The 20284-nt window shown below is 36.5% G+C and overlaps 1 protein-coding gene and 1 pseudogene across 4 annotated transcripts in view; one reads left to right on the forward strand and one right to left on the reverse strand.

Moving 5' to 3' along the window:
* The window catches only part of BRAF (B-Raf proto-oncogene, serine/threonine kinase), a 129119-nt gene that overhangs the window by 95989 nt on the left and 12846 nt on the right, over positions 1–20284 (reverse strand). For all 4 annotated transcript variants that reach the window (XM_028525133.2, XM_036010962.1, XM_036010961.1 and 1 more), the window contains exon 2: positions 692–793. In XM_028525133.2, the coding sequence (XP_028380934.1) occupies positions 692–793 (102 nt within the window). The remainder of the gene's footprint in view (positions 1–691; positions 794–20284) is intronic.
* Positions 11257–12238, forward strand: LOC114507231 (annotated as a pseudogene).

Consider the following 20284-nt stretch of genomic DNA (forward strand, 5'->3'; position numbering starts at 1 on the left):
TTCCAGGACATTATTTTGTATACGGATATCATCATTGCTTTTTAGAGTTACACTTTTAATGCATAAGCATAAATATTAAAAACATTTATATAACCCTGGCTGGTGTAGCTTAGTGGATTGAGCGCAGGCCTGTGAGCCAAAGTATCACTGGTTTGATTCCCAGTCAGGGCACATGCCTGGGCTGCAGGCCATATCCCCAGTACGGGGTATGTTAGAGGCAGCCACACATTGATGTTTCACTCTCTTTCTCGCTCCCTTCCCCATCTCTCTAAAAATAAATAAAATCTTTAAAAAACATTTATATAGATATGGAATTAATACTACCTATGTATAATGTGCATCCTTATTTTTCCTTAATATTTGGGCAAAAAGGTGAGCATTATACACAGCAAAATACAGTAGTCTCTCTTCCCATTATTATTATTTCTTTTTATTGTCATCCAAGGATATATTTATTGATTTCTTTCATGTGCCCTGACTGGGGACCAAACCCACAACTAGGTATGTTCCCTTATTGGGAACTGAAACTGTGACCTTTCTGTACATGAGACAACACTCCAACCAACTGAGTCACAAAGGCCAGGGCTCTTCCCATTATTTCTAATCCCACCCCCTTAGATAACCAATATTATACATACAGATGCTTTTTTAAGTTTTTTTTTCAAAACTACTACAATACTCAAAAGCTTACCTCCAGATATATTGATGGTGGGTTATGCTCTCCACCAAACTTGTCCAATAGAGCCTCTATATGTTCCTGTGTCAATTTAATCATTTGTTTGATATTCCACACCTAAAAAAAACATTTTAAAACAATTTAAGTAAAAATCATTTAGAATAGGAATCAGAAATACTTCAACATTTCTATTAAAATATTACAGTAACTGCCAGTGATCCTTGAAATTTGGAGCTTAGAAAACTTAGAGATCAGTTAGTATAGTGGTTTTTCCCTTTTATTTAACATTTTACAATTTTTTCCATACTATTAATACAACCTATTCTCAATTATAAAAAGCCTCAAATACATGAATATTCAGAATAAACAAGAATTTCTTTTTACTTTTCCCACATTCCTGCCCCCCCACCAAAAAGGTAAGTGCTGTTTATAGTTTTGTATGCATCTTTCCACATCTTTTTACTTGAGTAAAAAAACATGAACTCATACATGAGGTCTGTCTGGAAAAAGTCCAGCCATTGTTAATACAATGAGAACGGTTTGCGTGATACATATCTGGTAGCTAAGGAGAGTGGACTGGAATGCGCATGTATGAACAATGATGATTTCATTGTACTAGTCAGTGGGGGCAGCAGACACTGTTGAATGAGTATGTGTATAGTGTGGCCGTTGCATTTGAAATGACTGAGAATGAGTAGAGGTATGAATCTGCATCAAATTTTGTGTTAAGCTTGAATGTTCCTCCCTGGAAACTATTTGGATGATTCAGAAGGCTTTCAGGTAAAATGCAGTAAGTGCAGGGCAAATAAAAATGTGCCACAAATGCTTCAAAGATGGCTGAGAATCTGTTGAAGGTGATCCATGTTCTGGAAGGCCTGCAACAAGCAGAACACCTGAGAATATTGAATGTGCATGGGCTGCAATCAACAAAGATCGGCAACTGACCATGCAGGAACTAGAAGCTGATCTGGAAATTCCAAAAACTACTGTGTCTGAGATTTTGACTCAGGATCTTGGCAGAAAATGTATCATGGCAAAATTCGTTCTGCAGCTTCTGCTACCAGAGCACAATGAACACCGTGATTAGTTGTTAATGATATTGTGAAAACTGCGAGGTCCCAAGGTACCTTACTTTGAAGGGGACTGAGGCATCACTGTCCTACGTAAAATGTTTCTTGTATCTCATATCTCCTTCAATAAATGCCTCTAGGGAATTTCACATCGCATGGCTGGATACTTTCAGAATGGGCCTCGTCACAAATATAAAAAAATACTTGCATACATGCAAAACAAAGATCATATCTAAAAATATTTTAACACTTGCTTTTTTTCACTGAACAAAATGTCTCAGAACTCTTTCCATGTCAATACATATATATTTTATTCCTTTTTAAATGATTATTATATATGCATCCTCTTAAATGGTTATATTAAATACAGCCCTGACTGGTGTGGCTCAGTAAGTTAAATGTCATCCTGCAGACCAGGTCCCTGGTTGAGGGCATGTAAGAGGCAACTGATCAATGCTTCTCTCCCTCTTTCTCCTTCCCTTTCCCTTCTCTCTAAAAAGTAAATACATAAAATCCTTGTAAAATGATATTAAATTTAGATATTCATTTCATTTCATAATATTGTTATGACACTGCTTATTTCAATGATCTTCAAACTTCAGTGGTAAATAAGGTTAGGTGGGCATAAATTAACTTTACTTATACATTCCAAAGTACCTAACAAGAGGGAAAATCCCTTGAAAGAAAAGCAGAGGAAAATGAAGAGCAAGACCTTATTTTATCAATGAAACAACATTATTGGCAAGGCCTCAAGACATCCATTTATTTAACCAGCCAACCTACAATTCAGAAGTCCAGTGGTTGTAATACAAGTACATGTTACATATTTATGTTAAGATATATTTTAAAAACCCTATTTTTTAATGAAAAATAAGTTCAATTTATTTGAGTGGTTTAAGAACTTATTTTGCATCCCTGGCTGGCGTAGCTCAGTGGATTGAGCACGAGCTGGGAACCAAAGTGTCCCAGGTTCGATTCCCAGCCAGGGTACATTCCTGGGTTGCAGGCCATGACCCCCAGCAACCGCACATTGATGTTTCTCTCTCTCTCTCTATCTCCCTCCCTTCCCTCTCTAAAAATAAATAAATAAAATCTTAAAAAAAAGTTATATTAAAAAAAAAGAACTTACTTTGCAAATTACATATGTGGTAGACTACTCTGTTTTAAACTCAATGATCTACACCTTCAATTTTAATGTGACCAAAAATGTATTTAACATAAATATAATACATACTAGAAATTATGGCCTTTAAAACTACTTAAAATTGTTACAAAAAATGTGAGAAAATTTAAAAATGTACGGGGGGAGGGGGCGATGAGCAAAGGAGTTTCAGGACCCCTGGCTTATCTAATGATTCCCTTACTAGAGGGCATTTAAATTATTCCATTTTTCTCAACTTCAAAATGTTTCATGAATAGTTCTGAATTGTCTTTTGGGACAAAGGTCTGAGTTACCCTTTTAGATAGATTTCTGGACTGAAGGATATGCATATTTAAAAACTATGCCAATGGTCTTCCCAAAGAAAAGAAGTACCAAGTCATAGCTTCCTCAGAGGGTGTGCATCCATCCTTTTCCTTATAATCCCACCAAACTGGGTATTATCAAACTACTAAACATTTGCCAATCTGAGGAGGAAAGGTGATCTTGTTGTTTAGTTTGTATTTCCTGGAAAGCTGAGCATTTTTCATGTTAATCTGCCATTTAAATTTCTTTCTGGAAAATTCTCTAGCCATATTCTTTTTCCCTTCTATTTTTTTCTCGTTGATTTATAGATACTCTTTATTCTGGATACTCTGGACATTAATCCTTATTCTCTTATAAATGCTGCAGTCTTTCCTTGTTTTTCACTTTGTATCTCTTTTGTCATATAATGTCTTGCGACTCAAAGTGTGGTTCATAGGCCAGATGCAGCATAATCTTCTGGAAGTTTTTTAGAGTAGCAGAATCTCAGGCCCCATTTCAGACCTATTAAACTTTAACAAAATAATTCATATTAAAGTTTAAGAAGTGATTATAAAATTTTCAAATTTTTGCTTCAATCAGATAATGCAGTATTTTCCTCTATGACTACTTAGCTACTTCTCATGTTCACAAAGACTAGTAGATATCTGCTTTTCTCAAGCTACATTTACTCCCCAGGTGATCTTATCCAATCTTGTGGCTTTGTATGTCAAATATGGACTCATAAAGCCCAAGCTTTAAAGCAAGCTCTGTCACTAATATCTCTATTAAGAAAGCTTAGAAGCATCTTAAACTTCACATGTTCAAAAACTAACTTCTGATCTACCCTTGAAGCCCCCCAATACTTGTTTTTCCTACAGTCCCTTCATCTAAAACAGATTCTCTCTATAGTAAGTTCATTGACTACCCAGGCGGAACTGCTTTATAGTAAAACCCAGATATATAAAATTGATTGTGTTTCAGGTTTATTGACCACTTTGAGACCAGAAAATGTTTTATTCATCTTTTGTCCCCTCATCACTTATCCTGGGCTCTCAGTCCTAACAGGTACTCAATTAATGCTGGAGCTAAGATTTAAGCTGCCTTCAGAATAGGATAAGAAAAAAATTACTCCTATTCAGTGATTCTTTCCAACCCAGTAAATTAAGGGCTCTAGTACCCACAGCCTTTTTTTTTAAAGCTCCATAGATAAAACTAATGTGTTGTTAGGATAAAGAACCACCCCTCTAAGGCATGGGAATCAGAAAAGAAGAAAAAAAAAAAGATTTGAGCTAGGGAATGAGCATGGGAGTAATGTGTAGACCAGGGGTGTCAAACTCATTTTCAATGGAGGCCACATAAGCCTCACGGTTGCCTTCAGAGGGCCAAATGTAATTTTAGGACTGTATAAATGTAACTACTCCTTAACTAGGGGCAAGGAGCTTGGTGCTGCCGCCATGTAGAAACAAGGTGCTGGGCCAGATAAAACAAGGTGGAGGGCCGGATTCAGCCTGCAGGCCTTGTGTTTGCCACCTGTATTTTACAGTGTGAGCAAGAGGGTGGACTAAAGTGGGGAATAACAAAGGGTAGAAATCAAGCCTCATGTCACCAACAGGAGAGGTTGATTAAATGACCAAGGAGGCATCTGGCTATGAGGAGGTATGAAGCAGGAGATACATTCACAGCATACTAATAAGCCGATCTCCACAGGGGTGAGGGGTGTAGGTTCAGGAGATTCAGGCCCAGGGTGTGTCAATATTTAGACTAAATTTGACAAGGGTGTCAAAGTCATTTTCACCAGGAGCCAAATCAGCCTTGTGATTGCCTTCAAAGGGACAAATGTAGAGGTCCTTGCCTCTAATTAAGGAGCAGTTACATTTATACAGTCCTAAAATTACATTTGGCCCTTTGAAGGCAACCGCAGGGCTGATGTGGCCCCTGTTGAAAATGAGTTTGATACACCTGATTTAGAGAATAGATTTCACAAAAATTGTTGAGAAGAAACAGACACTGAAGTAGGAGAAAAACTGTTCAATGAAGAAAATTTATTGGATAATAATAGAAACAAGAAACAGTGGATAGAAGACATTAGGAAAGATGGAATTTATGTATTTGCATATATTTATTTGGTCCTATTTCCATACATTTGCATATATAACAGGGCTAGGAGATAAGAGCACATTTGTAGGTGGAAGGGAAAACCTGAGAAAGGTAGAAATTGAGGATGTGGAAGAGAGAAGCTGGAAAGAAGCTCTAGAGGCAGTAAGGAGAGATGGAACCTGAGTCCCAGGAAGAGGAATGAGACTGTCAGGGAAAGTCTCTGGTAACAAGTGAAGGAAGACAGCGAACACGAAGACCAATACAGACAGGTTTGTAGATTTGGTTGAGAGAAGAAGATGAGTGCTGCATCTAATTTTAAAATAAAGTTTGATGTGAAGTCCACAGATAAGAGTGGGAGCCCTGAGAGTTTTGAGATTGAGTGGAAATTAACGGGGAAAGTGAAGTGCCATAGCGCTGCGAGACACTGCTGAAGCCCCATGGGGACTAATGGTATAAATTTAAAGCAGTACATTCAACTGCCTATGAGCAGGTGGCATATATTTTCTTAGGCCCATTAAATGAAAGGGGAGAGGGTCTAGAGAGCCCAAGATACTAGTAATTCTTATTGCCATTCCTTACTAATACCTATATTAGTCCTGAGACTGTGGGTTTTAAAGAAACAGTTTCACTAGAGAAGGCTGAAGAAGTGCTATAATCAAGGGCTGGACAGGTGCCTGACACCAATTTAGGGTTAAGGAAGAGGTTGAGGATTTAAGAGTTTATTTACCATAGTCCCACAATTGCTTTGGCCAGGTAAAGAGTGGGAAATAAAAACAGGGAAGGGGTGTCCTGACCAGTGTGGCTCAGTTGGTTAGAATGTTATCCCATAAAATGAAAGGTTGCAGGTTTGATTCCCAGTCACGGCACATGCCTCAGTGCAAAGTTCAATCCCTGGTCCAAGTGTGTACAAGAGGTAACCAATCGATGTTTCTCTTGCACACTGATGTTTCTCTCGCTCCCTCCCTTCTCCTCTCTCTAAAACCAGTAAGTATGTCCTCAGGTAAATATTAAAACAACATGGTATCCATGAAATCAATAAGCAGACCCTGAGTTGAACTTAACCTAAAATGAAATGAGGACCAAATTTTTTGGGGGGGTTGTACATAAAACAACAATGCATTTTATAATCAAGAGTACTTGATATTCAGTGAAATGATGACGATGTAAACCAGGAAAATGACTAACATCACCAAGGAAGTTAAAGTAGATGGGAAAGAGAGAGAAACCATAGGGCAAGTTCCGACCTCATCACAGTTCTTTTCTCATGGGACAACTGCAAGTATTTAGTGAGCTATAAAGCATTTCACAGATTGCTTGAGACAAAAACACAACCACCAGTTACTGATATTATCATTAAATGTTTAAAGGTGTACGGGTGTACCAGCCAGGACAGGCTACATTATGCTGTCAAGAATCCCCAATTTGTGGCTTAAAACAAAAAAAGGTTTATTTCTCTTTCATCCTATATGCCCATTTCAGGTAGATAGGGAAGCCCTATTAATGCAGTTACTTAGAACTCAGTTGACGGAGCAACCACCATTTTGCCAATCAATAGTCTGGACAGAATGAAGAAAACAAACAAACAAAAGCTCTGGAGGGCCTGACAATGGCAATTAGACATGGGACATAAAGTGACACAGATCATTTCTGTTCATAACACCGAATAGAAATAGTCATATGGTCTTCCATGTGATTAGAATAAGAAAATTGGATGTGGCTAAAAAGCACAAATGACTATCATTTAAGGCTAATTATCTAGAAATCCACAGATACAAGAAAACTGTAGAAAGACAGCCTGAGACTTTGACTTACATACCATGATTACTAGATACAATGGAGAAAATGCAAAAATGCACTACCTCTTCCAAATACCATTCACATTTTAATGGCCCATGAATAGGTAGCTCCATCTGCCAGAACATTCTTTTTTTTCCATTGCTCAGACCATATTACAACACAGCCATATAAAAAACTACCCCCCCAAAGTCTTTAAAGTGAAAAATAAAACCCCAAAACCCTAAGTCTCAAAGACACTGGTTACTGCTTATTCTGATTAACAAAGAAATGAACAACACAACCACAAGAAATCTGGGATATATATCTTTTTAATGCCAATTATTTGGCTAGGAAACTGAAGGACTTGAATTTAATCTAAAGATAAAAAAAGAGAGGAGAAATTAGGAAATAAATCAGCTATCTATAAAGAGGAAATTATAAATATAAATCAGTGTGTTCCTGACCCATAATAATTCTGTAACACTTGACTTCTGATAATAAACACTGCCACATGGTCAAAGGAAGGACATGTTATAGAAGATGGGCCAATCATGTACAGCAGGTCCTGGAATAATATCATTTGGTTCAATGTTGTTCCTTACATCATTGACAAAAAAGAATCAATTCCTAGCTACAGGCACTGTCTGTGGGGAGTTTGCACATTCTCCCCATGCCCGCGTGAATTTTCTCTTGGTAGTCTGATTTCCTTCCACATCCCCAAAAAGTGCATGTTGGGTTAACTGGCATGTCTAAATTGCCCCAATCTGAGTGACTGTGGGTATGTGTGTGAGTACACTCAGTGATGGAAAGGCATCCTGTCCAGGGTTGGTTCCCAGCTGCACTCTGAGCTTCTAGGAGAGGCTCCAGCCACCCTTGACCCTGAACAGGAATAAATGGGCTAAAAAATAATTACCTTACTTGTTTTTATCTTTCTTTAGTGTATGTATAACTCACATTTATTTCAAGGGTCTATATTAGAAGTGTTTGGGGTCTTTATTTAGAAGTTTGGTGATGTTTTATGTGTCCAGAAATATACCTAAGGAACTGAACTCTCGTTATATCAAATAGGCTATGATAAAATTTGTTTTGTTATATGTTGTTTCACTTAAAGTCACCTATCAACAAAGTTAAGCAAGGACTTGCTAACTTCATCCCATTAGTCTGGGCAATTGGGTCATGTAAGCACATGATTCCAGTTATAAACAATTAGATTCTTTCCCAGAAATTTTCCTGAAATGTAGCTTTCTTGACTACATATTTCTTAACTATATACACAAGACTACAGTCATATAAATGGAAGCAAATGAATGTGGAGCCAGGCTCCCCGCCATGGGGAAAAGCTTATCTCCAATAGAAAAAAGAAAGCAAATATTTAGAAACAAGCAAAGAAAGGTGAAAAACAGAATACAACTGGTGCCTGATAGCCTAAGGTCCTGTCTTGACTTAGTTCCACCTTCAGTTCTGTCAGTTTTTCTAGGACACTTCCCATAAATTCCCTTTATTGTTTAAGCTGATTTAGTTAAGTTTCTGTTTTGACCAACACTGTTTCTGCCAAATAACATACCGACCAGAAGAAGAATTTCGTTTCAATGTCAATGGCATGGAACATGAGGATAGGTTCCTTGTAGATGGCATGAAAATTAAGAAGGTATCTGGTTAGATGAGCAAACATGCCCATCTAATCAAAGCCTCATAATGAATTCTGAAATTGGCTGGAAAGACCAGACAAAAGACTCAAGTTAAGTTAACACTGAAAAATAAACAAATCAAAGAAATATCCATATGCTAGAGTTATCCAACTTTCCTACTCTACCCATCCAGAATTCTATTCAATGTTTTATAAACAGAAATGGCCTGTGCTATTTAAGAAAAATCAGTTAAAAATCTGGTCAGCAATAATCCTTATAAATTCAAATAGTTATATAATCAAGTTATCAAGTATAAATAAAAGAAGGAGTAAAAACTTTTACACAAGGTGGTAATTTTCACAGAAACTTGGTATATTCAATGAATTTCATTTAAACAGATTCAACCAAAAGTGAAGAGAGTAAAAGGAGAAGGGGAAAGGGAACAGAAGAGTCATCATTGTATGTAAATCTCCACATATGAGAATGAAAGAGAGTGAACATCTGAGCAGATTAAAAGAAAGGTAATCAAAGGCTTTTTCTTGTCATGAGAGTATAGAAAATATTAGATGCAGAGCATTTAGGTAGTATTAATAGGAATTGTACATTTGCCACAAAGCAGAGTAATGATAGTGATGGAGATTTAAAACTATTCTGACATCTACTGAAAGTCTTATTCTGATTATAGTAAAGTTTCAAGATGACTTTCTTGACAAAAAAATGAAGTTAATAATTTTTCCCTTTATATATATAAGGAATCTATTGTGATAATCAAATAAAAAGATAGCCTTTTTTATGAGCTCTGACATGAAGATATACATGCTTATTTCATACTACCTTTTAAGAAAATTTAAAGTAAATGGATTTCAAAAAGAATATTCAAAATTGCATTTAAAATTACATTTTTAATTTTAACACAAAAAGTGCTCCCATACTTTCTCATTAATGTTAGTTTACTTTATTTATGACAGTTCTTAATTAATTGTAAAAAGCCCTACCTGAAGGGTATACATAGCTCCCAGGTTCCCAATAATCTTAGCCTCAGAAATCCTTACAGGTAGCTAGCTCTCTTTACTTCCAAGTCAGATTATCCTTCTGACTCAGGTAACTAGAGAAAAAGGCTTTAGTCTATCTATTTCCTGAACACAGCTAAAGCCAAAAAAGAGAAGAAAGAAACAGCAGTACTTCTATGCCTCCTTGTGAACCTATGTGACTGTCATTCATACCCTAGTCAGATTAATTCTCTTAACATAATATTCAAAATATCCAAAAAACAATTTAAAACTACTCAGCATATAAATAACCACGAAAATCCCAATCTCATGGGAAAGACATAAGATACTAACCCCAAGATGACCTAGATGCCAGAATCATCTGACAAAAACTTTAAAGCAGCTATAATAATAATGCTTCAATAAGCAATCAAAAATACTCTAGAAACCAGTGCAAAACTAGAGAGTCTCAGCAAAACAACAGAAGACAGGATAACCAAGAGGAACTTTAGAACTAAATATTACAATAATAGAATTTTTAAAATTCAATGGCTGGGCTAAATATCAAAATGGAGATACAGGAGGCAGTGAACATGAAAATAGATCAAGAGAAATGATCCGATCTTAACAGCAGAAAGAAAAAGAATTGAAATAAAAAAAAAAAACCTCAGTGTTCTTTGAAACAATGAGCTCTGATATCTTTTTCTTTCTTTAAAGATTTTATTTATTTTATTTTTAGAGAGAGAGGAAGGGAGGGAGAAAGAGAAGGAGAGAAACATAAATGTGTGGCTGCCTTTCATGTGCCCCCTACCGGGAACCTGGCCTGCAACCCAAGCATGTGCCCCAACTGTGACTGAGCCAGTGACCCTTGGGTTCACAGGCCTGTGCTCAACTCACTGAGCTACACCAGCTGGGGCCAGGTTCCAACATTTCTGTCACTGAACTTCCAAAAAGAGGTGAGAGTGAAGCAATAAAAAAAAATGAAGAAATAATGGTTGAAATCTCAATTAAAAAATTGATTTGAGAGACAGAGAGGAACCAGGGGAGAGGGAGGGAAAAAGAGAGAGACTTATTGTTCCACTTATTCATTCACAGGTTGATTCTTGCATGAGCCCTGACCTGGCATCAAACCTGATACATTGGCTATCAGGATAATGCTCTAACCAACGGAGTTACCCAGTCAGGCTGAAACCTCCCCAAAAGTGACAAAACACATAAAACTACCGATGTGGAAAAGTTAATGATTCCCAAAAGGGATCAATACAAGAAACACACACATTACTAAGTGTTGAAAACTAAAGACAGAGAAATTATCTTGAAAGCAGATAGAAAAAAATGACCCATAAACTCTAAGGGAACATTTCTGATAACTACAGATTTCTCATCAGACACTATAAAGGCCAAAAGGAAGTAGTAGCACATTTTAAAGTGCTGAGAAAGCCCTGACCAGTGTGGATCAGTTGGTGGGATGGTTGTCCCATGGACCAAAAGGTTGCAGGTATGATCCCTGGTTGGATGGTGTATTAGAAGGCAACCAAGTCGATGTTTCTCTCACATCAATGTTCTCTCTCTCTTCCTCCTCCCCTTTTCTCCCTCAAAGAAATGAAAAGCATCCTCAAAAAAGGATAAAAATACATAAATGTGTTTGATGGGTAGATGTTATATTTTTAAAAAACAGCTCTTTCTATGTCTAGCACAGCCATGGCTTATAGTCCCAGGAAGTATTTGAAGTGTGTAGCAGCTCCAAAGTGTCGGATGCTGGGATAAACTGACTGGCGTGTTTGCTCCTCAGCCATCTACTTGACCCCACAAACTGAGAGAATGTCTCCCTCTCACCATTTTCTTAGGGAAGAGATTTAAGCATGCCCTAATAGGAGAGAAAGGAAAGGTCGGCATGTAGTGGTTCATCAAGATTGACAGCAAGGTCTGAACTGATATAACCTACCCTGCTGGTTATATGGTTGTGACCAGCATTGATAAGACGGGAGAGAATTTCCATCTGATCTATGACAGCAAGGGGTGCTTTGCTCTTCATTGTATTACACACCTAAGGAGACCAAGTAAAGTTGTACAAAGTGAGGAAGATCTTTGTGGTGACAAAAAGAATCCCTTATCTGATGATCTATTAAGCTCACACCATCCACTACCCTGATCCCCTCATCAAGGTCAACGACACCATTCAGACTGATTTGGAGACTGGAAAAATTACTGATTTCATCAAGTTTGACATAGGTAACCTGTATATGGTAACCCAAGGTCCTAGCTGGGGAAAATGGGTGTGATAACCAACAGACAGGGACACCTTGGTTCTTCTGACATAGTTCATGTGAAAGATGCTAATGGCAACAGCTTTGCTGCCCGACTCACCAACATTTTTGTTATTGGCAAAGGCAACAAAAGCAAGGGAATGGATTTCCTTTCCCTGTAGAAAGGATGTGCACCTCACCATTGCTGAAGAGAGAGACAACAGACTAGTGACCAAACAGAGCAGTGGGTGAAATGAGCTCCAGGTGACATTACTGGAAAAGTCTTTGTATTTAATTAAAGATAATACAACATGTAAACAAAAGGGCTGAAAGAACTACTAACCTAAAAGTCTATATCCAGTGAAAATATCTTTCAGCAATGAAGTACAACAAAGATCGCTCAGATAAAAGAAAATTAAGAGACTCTGCTGCCAACAGACCTACCCTAAAAGAATTGTTAAAAGAAATTCTTCACACAGAAGAAAAATGATATCAGAAGGAAAATGGGAAGAGTAGAAATGAAAAGCAAAAGAAATGGTAAATAGGTAGGTAAATATAATACATTAGTCCTCTCCTCTTACATTTGTTTGGTATAGTTCAATACTTAAAAGAAAAATTTATAACATTGCCTAATGGGACTTTCAATGAAGAAAAATGGAATATACGAACAACAATAACAAAAAAAGAGGGAGAGGATAAAGAAATCTACATAAAATATCGCAGGTTTGATTCCAGTCAGGGTACATGCCTGGGTTGCAGGCCACAGCCCCTAGCAACCACACATTGATGTTTCTCCCCCCCCCCCCCCATCTCCTTCCCTTCCCTCTCTAAAAATAAATAAAATCTTAAAAAAATACTATTAAAAAATTGTATAAAAAAAATCTACATAGTGAGGGACAGTTCTATAATCCACTTAAGGGGGTATAAAATTTAGTCTGGGCAGACAGCAAAAACATTATGTATACTGTAATCTCCAAAGTAATCACTAAAAAACACTATATAAGGAGATATAATGAAAGAAAAAAGAGAAATTTAAGATGGAATACTAAAAAATGTACAGATAACCCAAAAGAAGGCAAGAAAGGCATAAGAGAGTGAAAACAGAAAAATGAAATAACAGAAAACAAGCTGTTCAACTGGTGAACCTAAATCCAAACATACCAATAATTATATTAAATGTAAATGGTCTATAGCTACAAATCAAAAGACAGATTGTCAGAAGGGATGAAAAAAATATCCAACATTAAGGTATTTATGACTAAATTACTTTAAAAGTAATGACACAGGTAATGTAAGAATGCAGAAAATATATATATTATCCAAACTCCAACAGAAAGATAGCTATACTGATTTGTCAATATCATACAAAGTAGACATCAAAGAAAATAAAATCCAGAAAGAGACATTACATAATGATAAAAGGATTAATTCACTGAGAAGATACAGCTATCCTAATGTGTATTCACTAAAGGAGCTTCAAAAAACATGAAGTAACTCACAGAACATGAAAGGAGAAACAAATTCACAATTACACTTGATGACTTTAACATCCTCTATCAGTAATAGAACCAGTAGACAGAAAATCGGTAAGGATATAGAAGAAATGAACAACATCAACAACTCACTGAATTTATGTAATTATATTTATATAACATTCTGCTCAACAATAGAAGTACACACATTCTTGTCAAATGCTCATGGAGCTCTGACTGGTGTGGCTCAGCTGGTTGGGCATTGTCCTGTAAACCAAAAGGTCCACAATTCCACCCCTCTCCCATCCATGTTTCTCTCCCTCTCTTTCTCCCTTCCTTCTCCTCTCTCTAAAAATAAAGGAGTAAATAATAAAATAACTTAAAAAAAGCCAAAATGCATATGGAACAATCACCAAGATAGATCATACTCTGAATCATAAAACAAACCCTCATAAGTTTAAAATACAAACTATGTTCTCTGACCATAATATAATTAAACTAGAAATATAAAAATAGAAAAATCTCCAAACATTTGGATACTAAACAACACATTTCTTAATAATTCTTGTGTCAAAGGTGAAACCACATTCCAACATCCCTCATAAACAGTGTAAAAAAAATTAACATTACCAAATTTAATCTAGCAATAATAAAATGGAATGAAAATAAAAAGGACAGAGTAATGAAAAACAAAGTAAATTAACAGAAAACATTTCTAAACTGGGAAACCTAAATCCAAACATAATCAATTTGTAGGATGCAATTAAATGAATACTTGGAGTGAAATTTATACCATTAAATTTACACCGCTGTATTGGGGAGGGGGGGTGGTCTTAAATTCACCTTAAGAAACTAGAGAGAGGGTGAACATAATAAATCCAAAGGAAACAGAACAGGTAACATAGAGCAGAAACCAATAAAACTGAAAACAGGAACAAAAAAGGAAAAAATAAATGAAACCAATGCTGTTTTTTTAAAATATCAATTAGCCCTGGCTGGTGTGGTTTAGTGGATTGAGCCCCTGGCCTGCAAACTGAAAGTTCACCAGTTAGATTCCAGGTCAGGACACATGCCTGGGTCATAGGCCAGGTCCACCGTTGGGAGTGTGCAAGAGGCTACCAACTGATGTATCTTTTGCACATCGATGTTCCTCTCCCTCTCTTTTTCCTTCTCTTCCCCTCTCTTTAAAAGTAAATAAATAAAAATCCTTAAAAAATAAATAAAAACATCAATTAAAAAAACACAAATTACTAACATTAATAATGAAAGAAGGGTAAACTACAGAGTCCCAAAGACACTGAGAGGTTAACAATAATAGAGTATGGGGTCCAGCACAAATAACACCCCCTTTTTATTACAAAATCATAAGCATGTCTGTAACATAATACAATCAGACTCAAGCACACCATACATTTGAGTTGATTAAAACTATAAGTTATTGCACCCATATTATTACCCTACCAACCACACTCAGGTAGGCATTTCTTCTACCAGACCCTATATTATGAAAAACCTCAATGTACATAAATTAAAAAACTTCAAAGAAATGAACCAATACTTCAAAAACTTTACATAAACCAATCTCCCTACAAAGTGGAATAATCTGAATAATCCTATATCAAGGAAATTGAAGTCTTATTTCAAAAACCTTTCTAAGAAATTTCTAGATCCAAATGGTTTCAATGGCAAAGTCTACGAAATGTTTAAAGAAATAAGACTAATTCTACACAATGTCTTAAAAAAACAAACAAACCAAAAAACTAAAAAGGAAACACTTCCCAACTTACTTTATATGGCCAATATTACCCTTAATAGAAACCATAAAGAAAAAACCCTACACACCAATATGCCCTATGAATAGGGATGTAAAGTCAAAGAAGTTACAAGGGAAATTAGAAAATACTTTCAGAAAATGAAAATGAAAATACAACATACCGAAACTTATGGGATATAGCAACAGCAGTAACTCAGAAGAAAATTTATTCTGTAAACTAAGACTTATTCTGTAAACTAAGACCAAAATTTATTCTGTACTAAGACCTTATACCATACACAAACATTACCTCAAATGGATAAATTACCTAAATATACGAGCTAAAACTACACAACTCTTAGAACAAAGGAGTAAATCTTGACCTTGAATTTGGAAATGGATTCTTAGTTATAATATCAAAAGCATGAGCAACAAAAAAATAAAAGGAAATTAGATTTCACCAAAACTAAAAAAAATTTTTGTATAAAAAAACATCATCATGAAAGTAAAAAGACAACCTACAAAATGAAAGAAAAATTTGCAAAACACGTATCTGATAAGGGTCTCATATCCAGAAGATATTTTTATAAACCTTTCTACTCAAAAACAAAAACTACCCAATTAAAGAATGGGGAAAGAAATTGAATCAACATTTCTCCAAAGCTGTACAAAAAATGGCCAACAAGCAAATAAAAAGATGGTGAAAATAATCAGTGACTAAGGAAATGCAAATCAAAACCACAATGAGCTATCACCTCATACTACTAGGATGGCTATTATTTTTCGAAAACACACAAAATAATAAGAACTGGTGAGAATGTAAATAAACTGGATCTTTGCTGATGGGAATGTAAAATGGTAAACTACATGTAAAATAATAGAAAGTTTGGTGGTTTCTCAAACTACAAAAAAAAAAAACCCAAACCCCAAAACCTAGAATTACCATATGACCCAGAAATTCTATTCCTAGATATACGCTGATAAGAACTGAAAACAGGTACTCAAATACTTGTACACCAATATCCATAGCAGCACTATCCATAAGTCAAAAGTTACCCTCCCAAAGGTTAGCAATAACCTACAAATGTCCATTAATGAATGGACAGATGAATTAATTGTGGTATGTACATACAATGGAATATATAATATTTTTGCCAACCTGACAAAATATATAGGTATAATTCTGATGAAGTTACAAAAATAATAATAATAATAGTAATTACTATTACCAAAAGGTAGGCCTTACTTACACCTTATTATGTAATGTGACCAGTAAGATGAAACTATTTCATGACCTATATATTTAGGGTTTTAAGACAGGGCATTCACACCAGATGGCTATTGTTGTACTGAATGTTGTCATTTTTTAATTTAACAATCTAAGGTAAACGAGGTCAGTGCCCCTGACTAAATAGTCAGGTATTGCATGTTTTAAATATTCTTTCAGCACACAGGTTGAAAGTCACTGCTCTAAGGTAATAGTTGGTTCTCAAAGTATGATTCCCTGGGCCAGCAGCACCAGCATCAGCTAGAAGCTTGTTAGAAATACAAACTACCAAGCTTTACCCCTTTCCCAATGAATCAGAAACTCTAGGGTTGGGTCCCAGCCGTCTGTTTTAATAAGCCCTCCAGGCAATTCTGAGGCACAGTCAAGTCTGACCACCACTGATCTAGGGTAATGCCTAAAAGTGGTATTGCTGGTTGTAGAACATCCTATTATTTTCCAAAGTGGTTTTTCCAACTTACACTATCATCAGCAGTGGAAGAGCTCCCACTGCTCCATATTCTCACCAATGCCTGATATTGTCAGATGTTTCATTTCTGTCAGTTCAGTCTATACAAAGTGACCTCTTGTTTTAGTTTTTATTCCCACAATTGTTAATGAGGTTAACCATCATTTCGTATTTTATTGGCCATTTAAATTTCTTCTTTTTAAAAAAAAAATCAAATAACTGCTCTGGGTTTTTGCCCTTTTTCTTTTATTTGTTGTTCTGTCTTTGTCTTACTGATTCACAGTTCTCTACATATATTTTTCATACCAATCATTCATTCGTTATGTGTTGGGTTAGGTAATGTTTTTTCTTTCTTTTTTTTTTTTTTTTTAAAATATTTTATTTATTTATTTTTTAGAGAGGGAAGGGAGGGAGATAGAGAGAGAGAGAGAGAGAAACATCAATGTGCGGTTGCTGGGGGTTATGGCCTGCAACCCAGGAATGTACCCTGACTGGGAATCGAACTTGGGACACTTTGGTTCCCAGCCCCCGCTCAATCCACTGAGCTACGCCAGCCAAGGCTGGGTTAGGTAATGTTTAAAATGGCCCTCACTGATCCTCACCTGTTGGTAGCTAAATCTTTGTACTGCCTCTTCCCCTTGAGTGTAGGCTGAACTTACTGTGTTCATAAGAAGCAAGTCAGAACAGAATATGGCAGAAGTGGTGGTATATCACTTTTGAGATTCAGTTATAAAGAAACTGTGGCTTCCATCTTAAGAACTCTCTCTCATTCTACTCTGGGTCTTCCATTCTGGGAAAAGCCAGCTGCTCTGGGAAAAGCCAGCTGCCATGCTGCGAGGTGGCCCAGTGAAGAGATCCCTGTGAGTCAATTCGGAAGTGGATCTTCTGAGGCTTGCCACCATCCAGATGAGAGAGCACAGAAGTAGATCCTCTCCCAGTCCAGCCTTCAGATCAGTGCAGGCCTTACTTACACCTTGACCACAGCCTCATGAGAGAACCCTGAGCCACCCAGCTAAGCTGCTCCTGGATTCCTGACCCACAGAAACTATGAGAGCAATGTTTGTTGTTTCAGTTGCTCAGTTTTGGGATAATTTATTACACAGTAATAGGTAACCAACCAATACATGTGAATTACAAATATCTTCTATTCTGTGCCTTAGCTTCTTCAGAAGGTCTTAATAAACAGAAGTTTCTATGAATATTTTAATGTAGTCATATTTATCAATTTTTGTATGGTTAGTGTTTTCAGTCTTAAGAAATCCTTGCCTGCCTTGAGGTCATTAGAGTATGCCCTCTTTAAAAAAAAGATTTGAGTTTTCCTTTTTAATCTTCAATCTACTAGGAATTGATTTTTATGCATAGTAAGAGGCAGGGTCCAACTTCATTTCTTTAATATGGTAAGCAATTATTCTAAGCAAGTGCATCCTTTCCTAACTAACATGCCAGGTAGCATGTATTTACCCACCTAAATCCATTAAGTATATAAAATTCATTATTTAGTATCTCCTCTCAATTTGTTATTCATCTTACCTTTTCTTTTTTAGGCTCCTCAGACGCTCCAGCTGGGCCTCAAACTCATGCCTGTGGGACCCTCAAAGTAACCCTCCCTTGTTGCTCAAGGTCCGATGACTACTCTGGACATCACTCAGCAGATCTTCCTCTCCCTTTCTAACAAGGCTATGTAATCCAACTGACAACTTAAAGCTCTATTTAAAGTGAAATCTGTCTATTTCTAAGCTTCTCAGTGTTAAAAGAAAGGAACAAAACTAATAAAACAAAGTATAAAGAAAGAGCATTAAAACCAGGAAAATTTTAAATATAAAAATCAGATAATAAAATCAGAGTGATTAAGTTTCTTGGTAGTCCTGGCAATATTTTAGGACGTAGTCTATTAAAACCCCTAGATATCACTAGAACTGATTTTGAATATGATCTTTGGGTGGGAGGAATGTCTTACATCCACTAAGGTAATTAACAAGGGCCCAGTAGTGCCTCACATATGGCAAGCATTCAAATTTTTTGACAGAAAAGTGGATTAAAGAAGTCTTCCCATCTTATTGTTCTTTAAGAATATTCTCGCAATTCTTGACCCTTTTGACTTCCACAGGAATTGTTACTCAAGTTGTCAAGTTCCACAGAAAATCTACAGGGATTTGGATTCAATGAATCTACTGAGCAGTTTAAAAAAAAACTGACATTTTACCATATTCACTCTTCCAATCCATCCTCAGTATATGGTATGGAACTCCATTTACTTAAGGCTTCCTTTGTGTCTCTAAGTTTAATTACTTTTCTTTATAAAGGTCTTATACATCTCAAATATTTAAAATTCAGTTTAAGTATTTCTTTTTCCAGGAAATCTCTCTTCCATCTCCTACCCCTACTCTGAATTATGTACTCCTCTTCTGTGATTCCTCTGCACCTGGGGCACATTTTAAACAATACTGTCCTTAATTCTTGATTGATTTGGTCTGCTTCTACCTCTAGACCAGGGGTGCCAACCTCATTTTCACTGGAGCCACATCAGCCTCGAGGTTGCCTTCAAAGAGCCTAATGTAATTTTAGGACTGTATAAATGTAACTACTCCTTAACTAGGGGCAAGAGGCAAGGAGCTCCACCAGGTAAAAACAAGGTGCCGGGCTGGATAAAACAAGGTGGAGGGCTGGATTCGGCCCAAGAGCCTTGTGTTTGCCATCTGTGCTCTAGACTGTACGTTCCTTGAGGGCAGAGACTGCCATTTCTCTATCACAGCACCTAGCACACAACCAGCACAAAGGAGCTCAATATTATTTTTCAATTTTATAAAAATGAATAAATAAACGTAACCAATGAACGTAAAGTATAAACTGTCCTATTAGGCAAAGAACTGACACTTATTGAGTACCTTCTATGTGTAGGGCACAATAATATGCTGAGTGTTTAGATATATTATCATCTAAAAGTAAATCATCTTTTTGTCACATATTTTATAAAAGCCCAATATTAGTGTCACAAGATGTACTAAACATTAGGAATACTCTATTGATATTCCATTCAAATTTTTTTATTAAAAAAAAACAAAAACAAAAAAACAAAAACCCCATGTCATGGCTGGTGTAGAGCAGTGGATTGAGTGTGGGCTGGGAACCAAAGTGTCCCAGGTTCGATTCCCAGCCAGAGTACATTCCTGGGTTGCAGGCCATGACCCCCAGCAACCGCACATTGATGTCTGTGTCTGTCTGTCTGTCTGTCTCTCTCCCTCCCTTCCCTCTCTAAAAATAAATAAATAAAACCTTAAAAAAAAACCCCATAAACTGGGTGTGTTATAAACGAGGGAGATTGATCATATTTCTGGAGGCTGGGAAGTCCAAGATCAAGATCAAATAGATTGGGTGTCTTGTGAAGACCCACTATGAAGTT

The sequence above is a fragment of the Phyllostomus discolor genome, chromosome 10, assembly GCF_004126475.2.
Source record: "Phyllostomus discolor isolate MPI-MPIP mPhyDis1 chromosome 10, mPhyDis1.pri.v3, whole genome shotgun sequence".
Classification (NCBI taxonomy): domain Eukaryota; kingdom Metazoa; phylum Chordata; class Mammalia; order Chiroptera; family Phyllostomidae; genus Phyllostomus; species Phyllostomus discolor.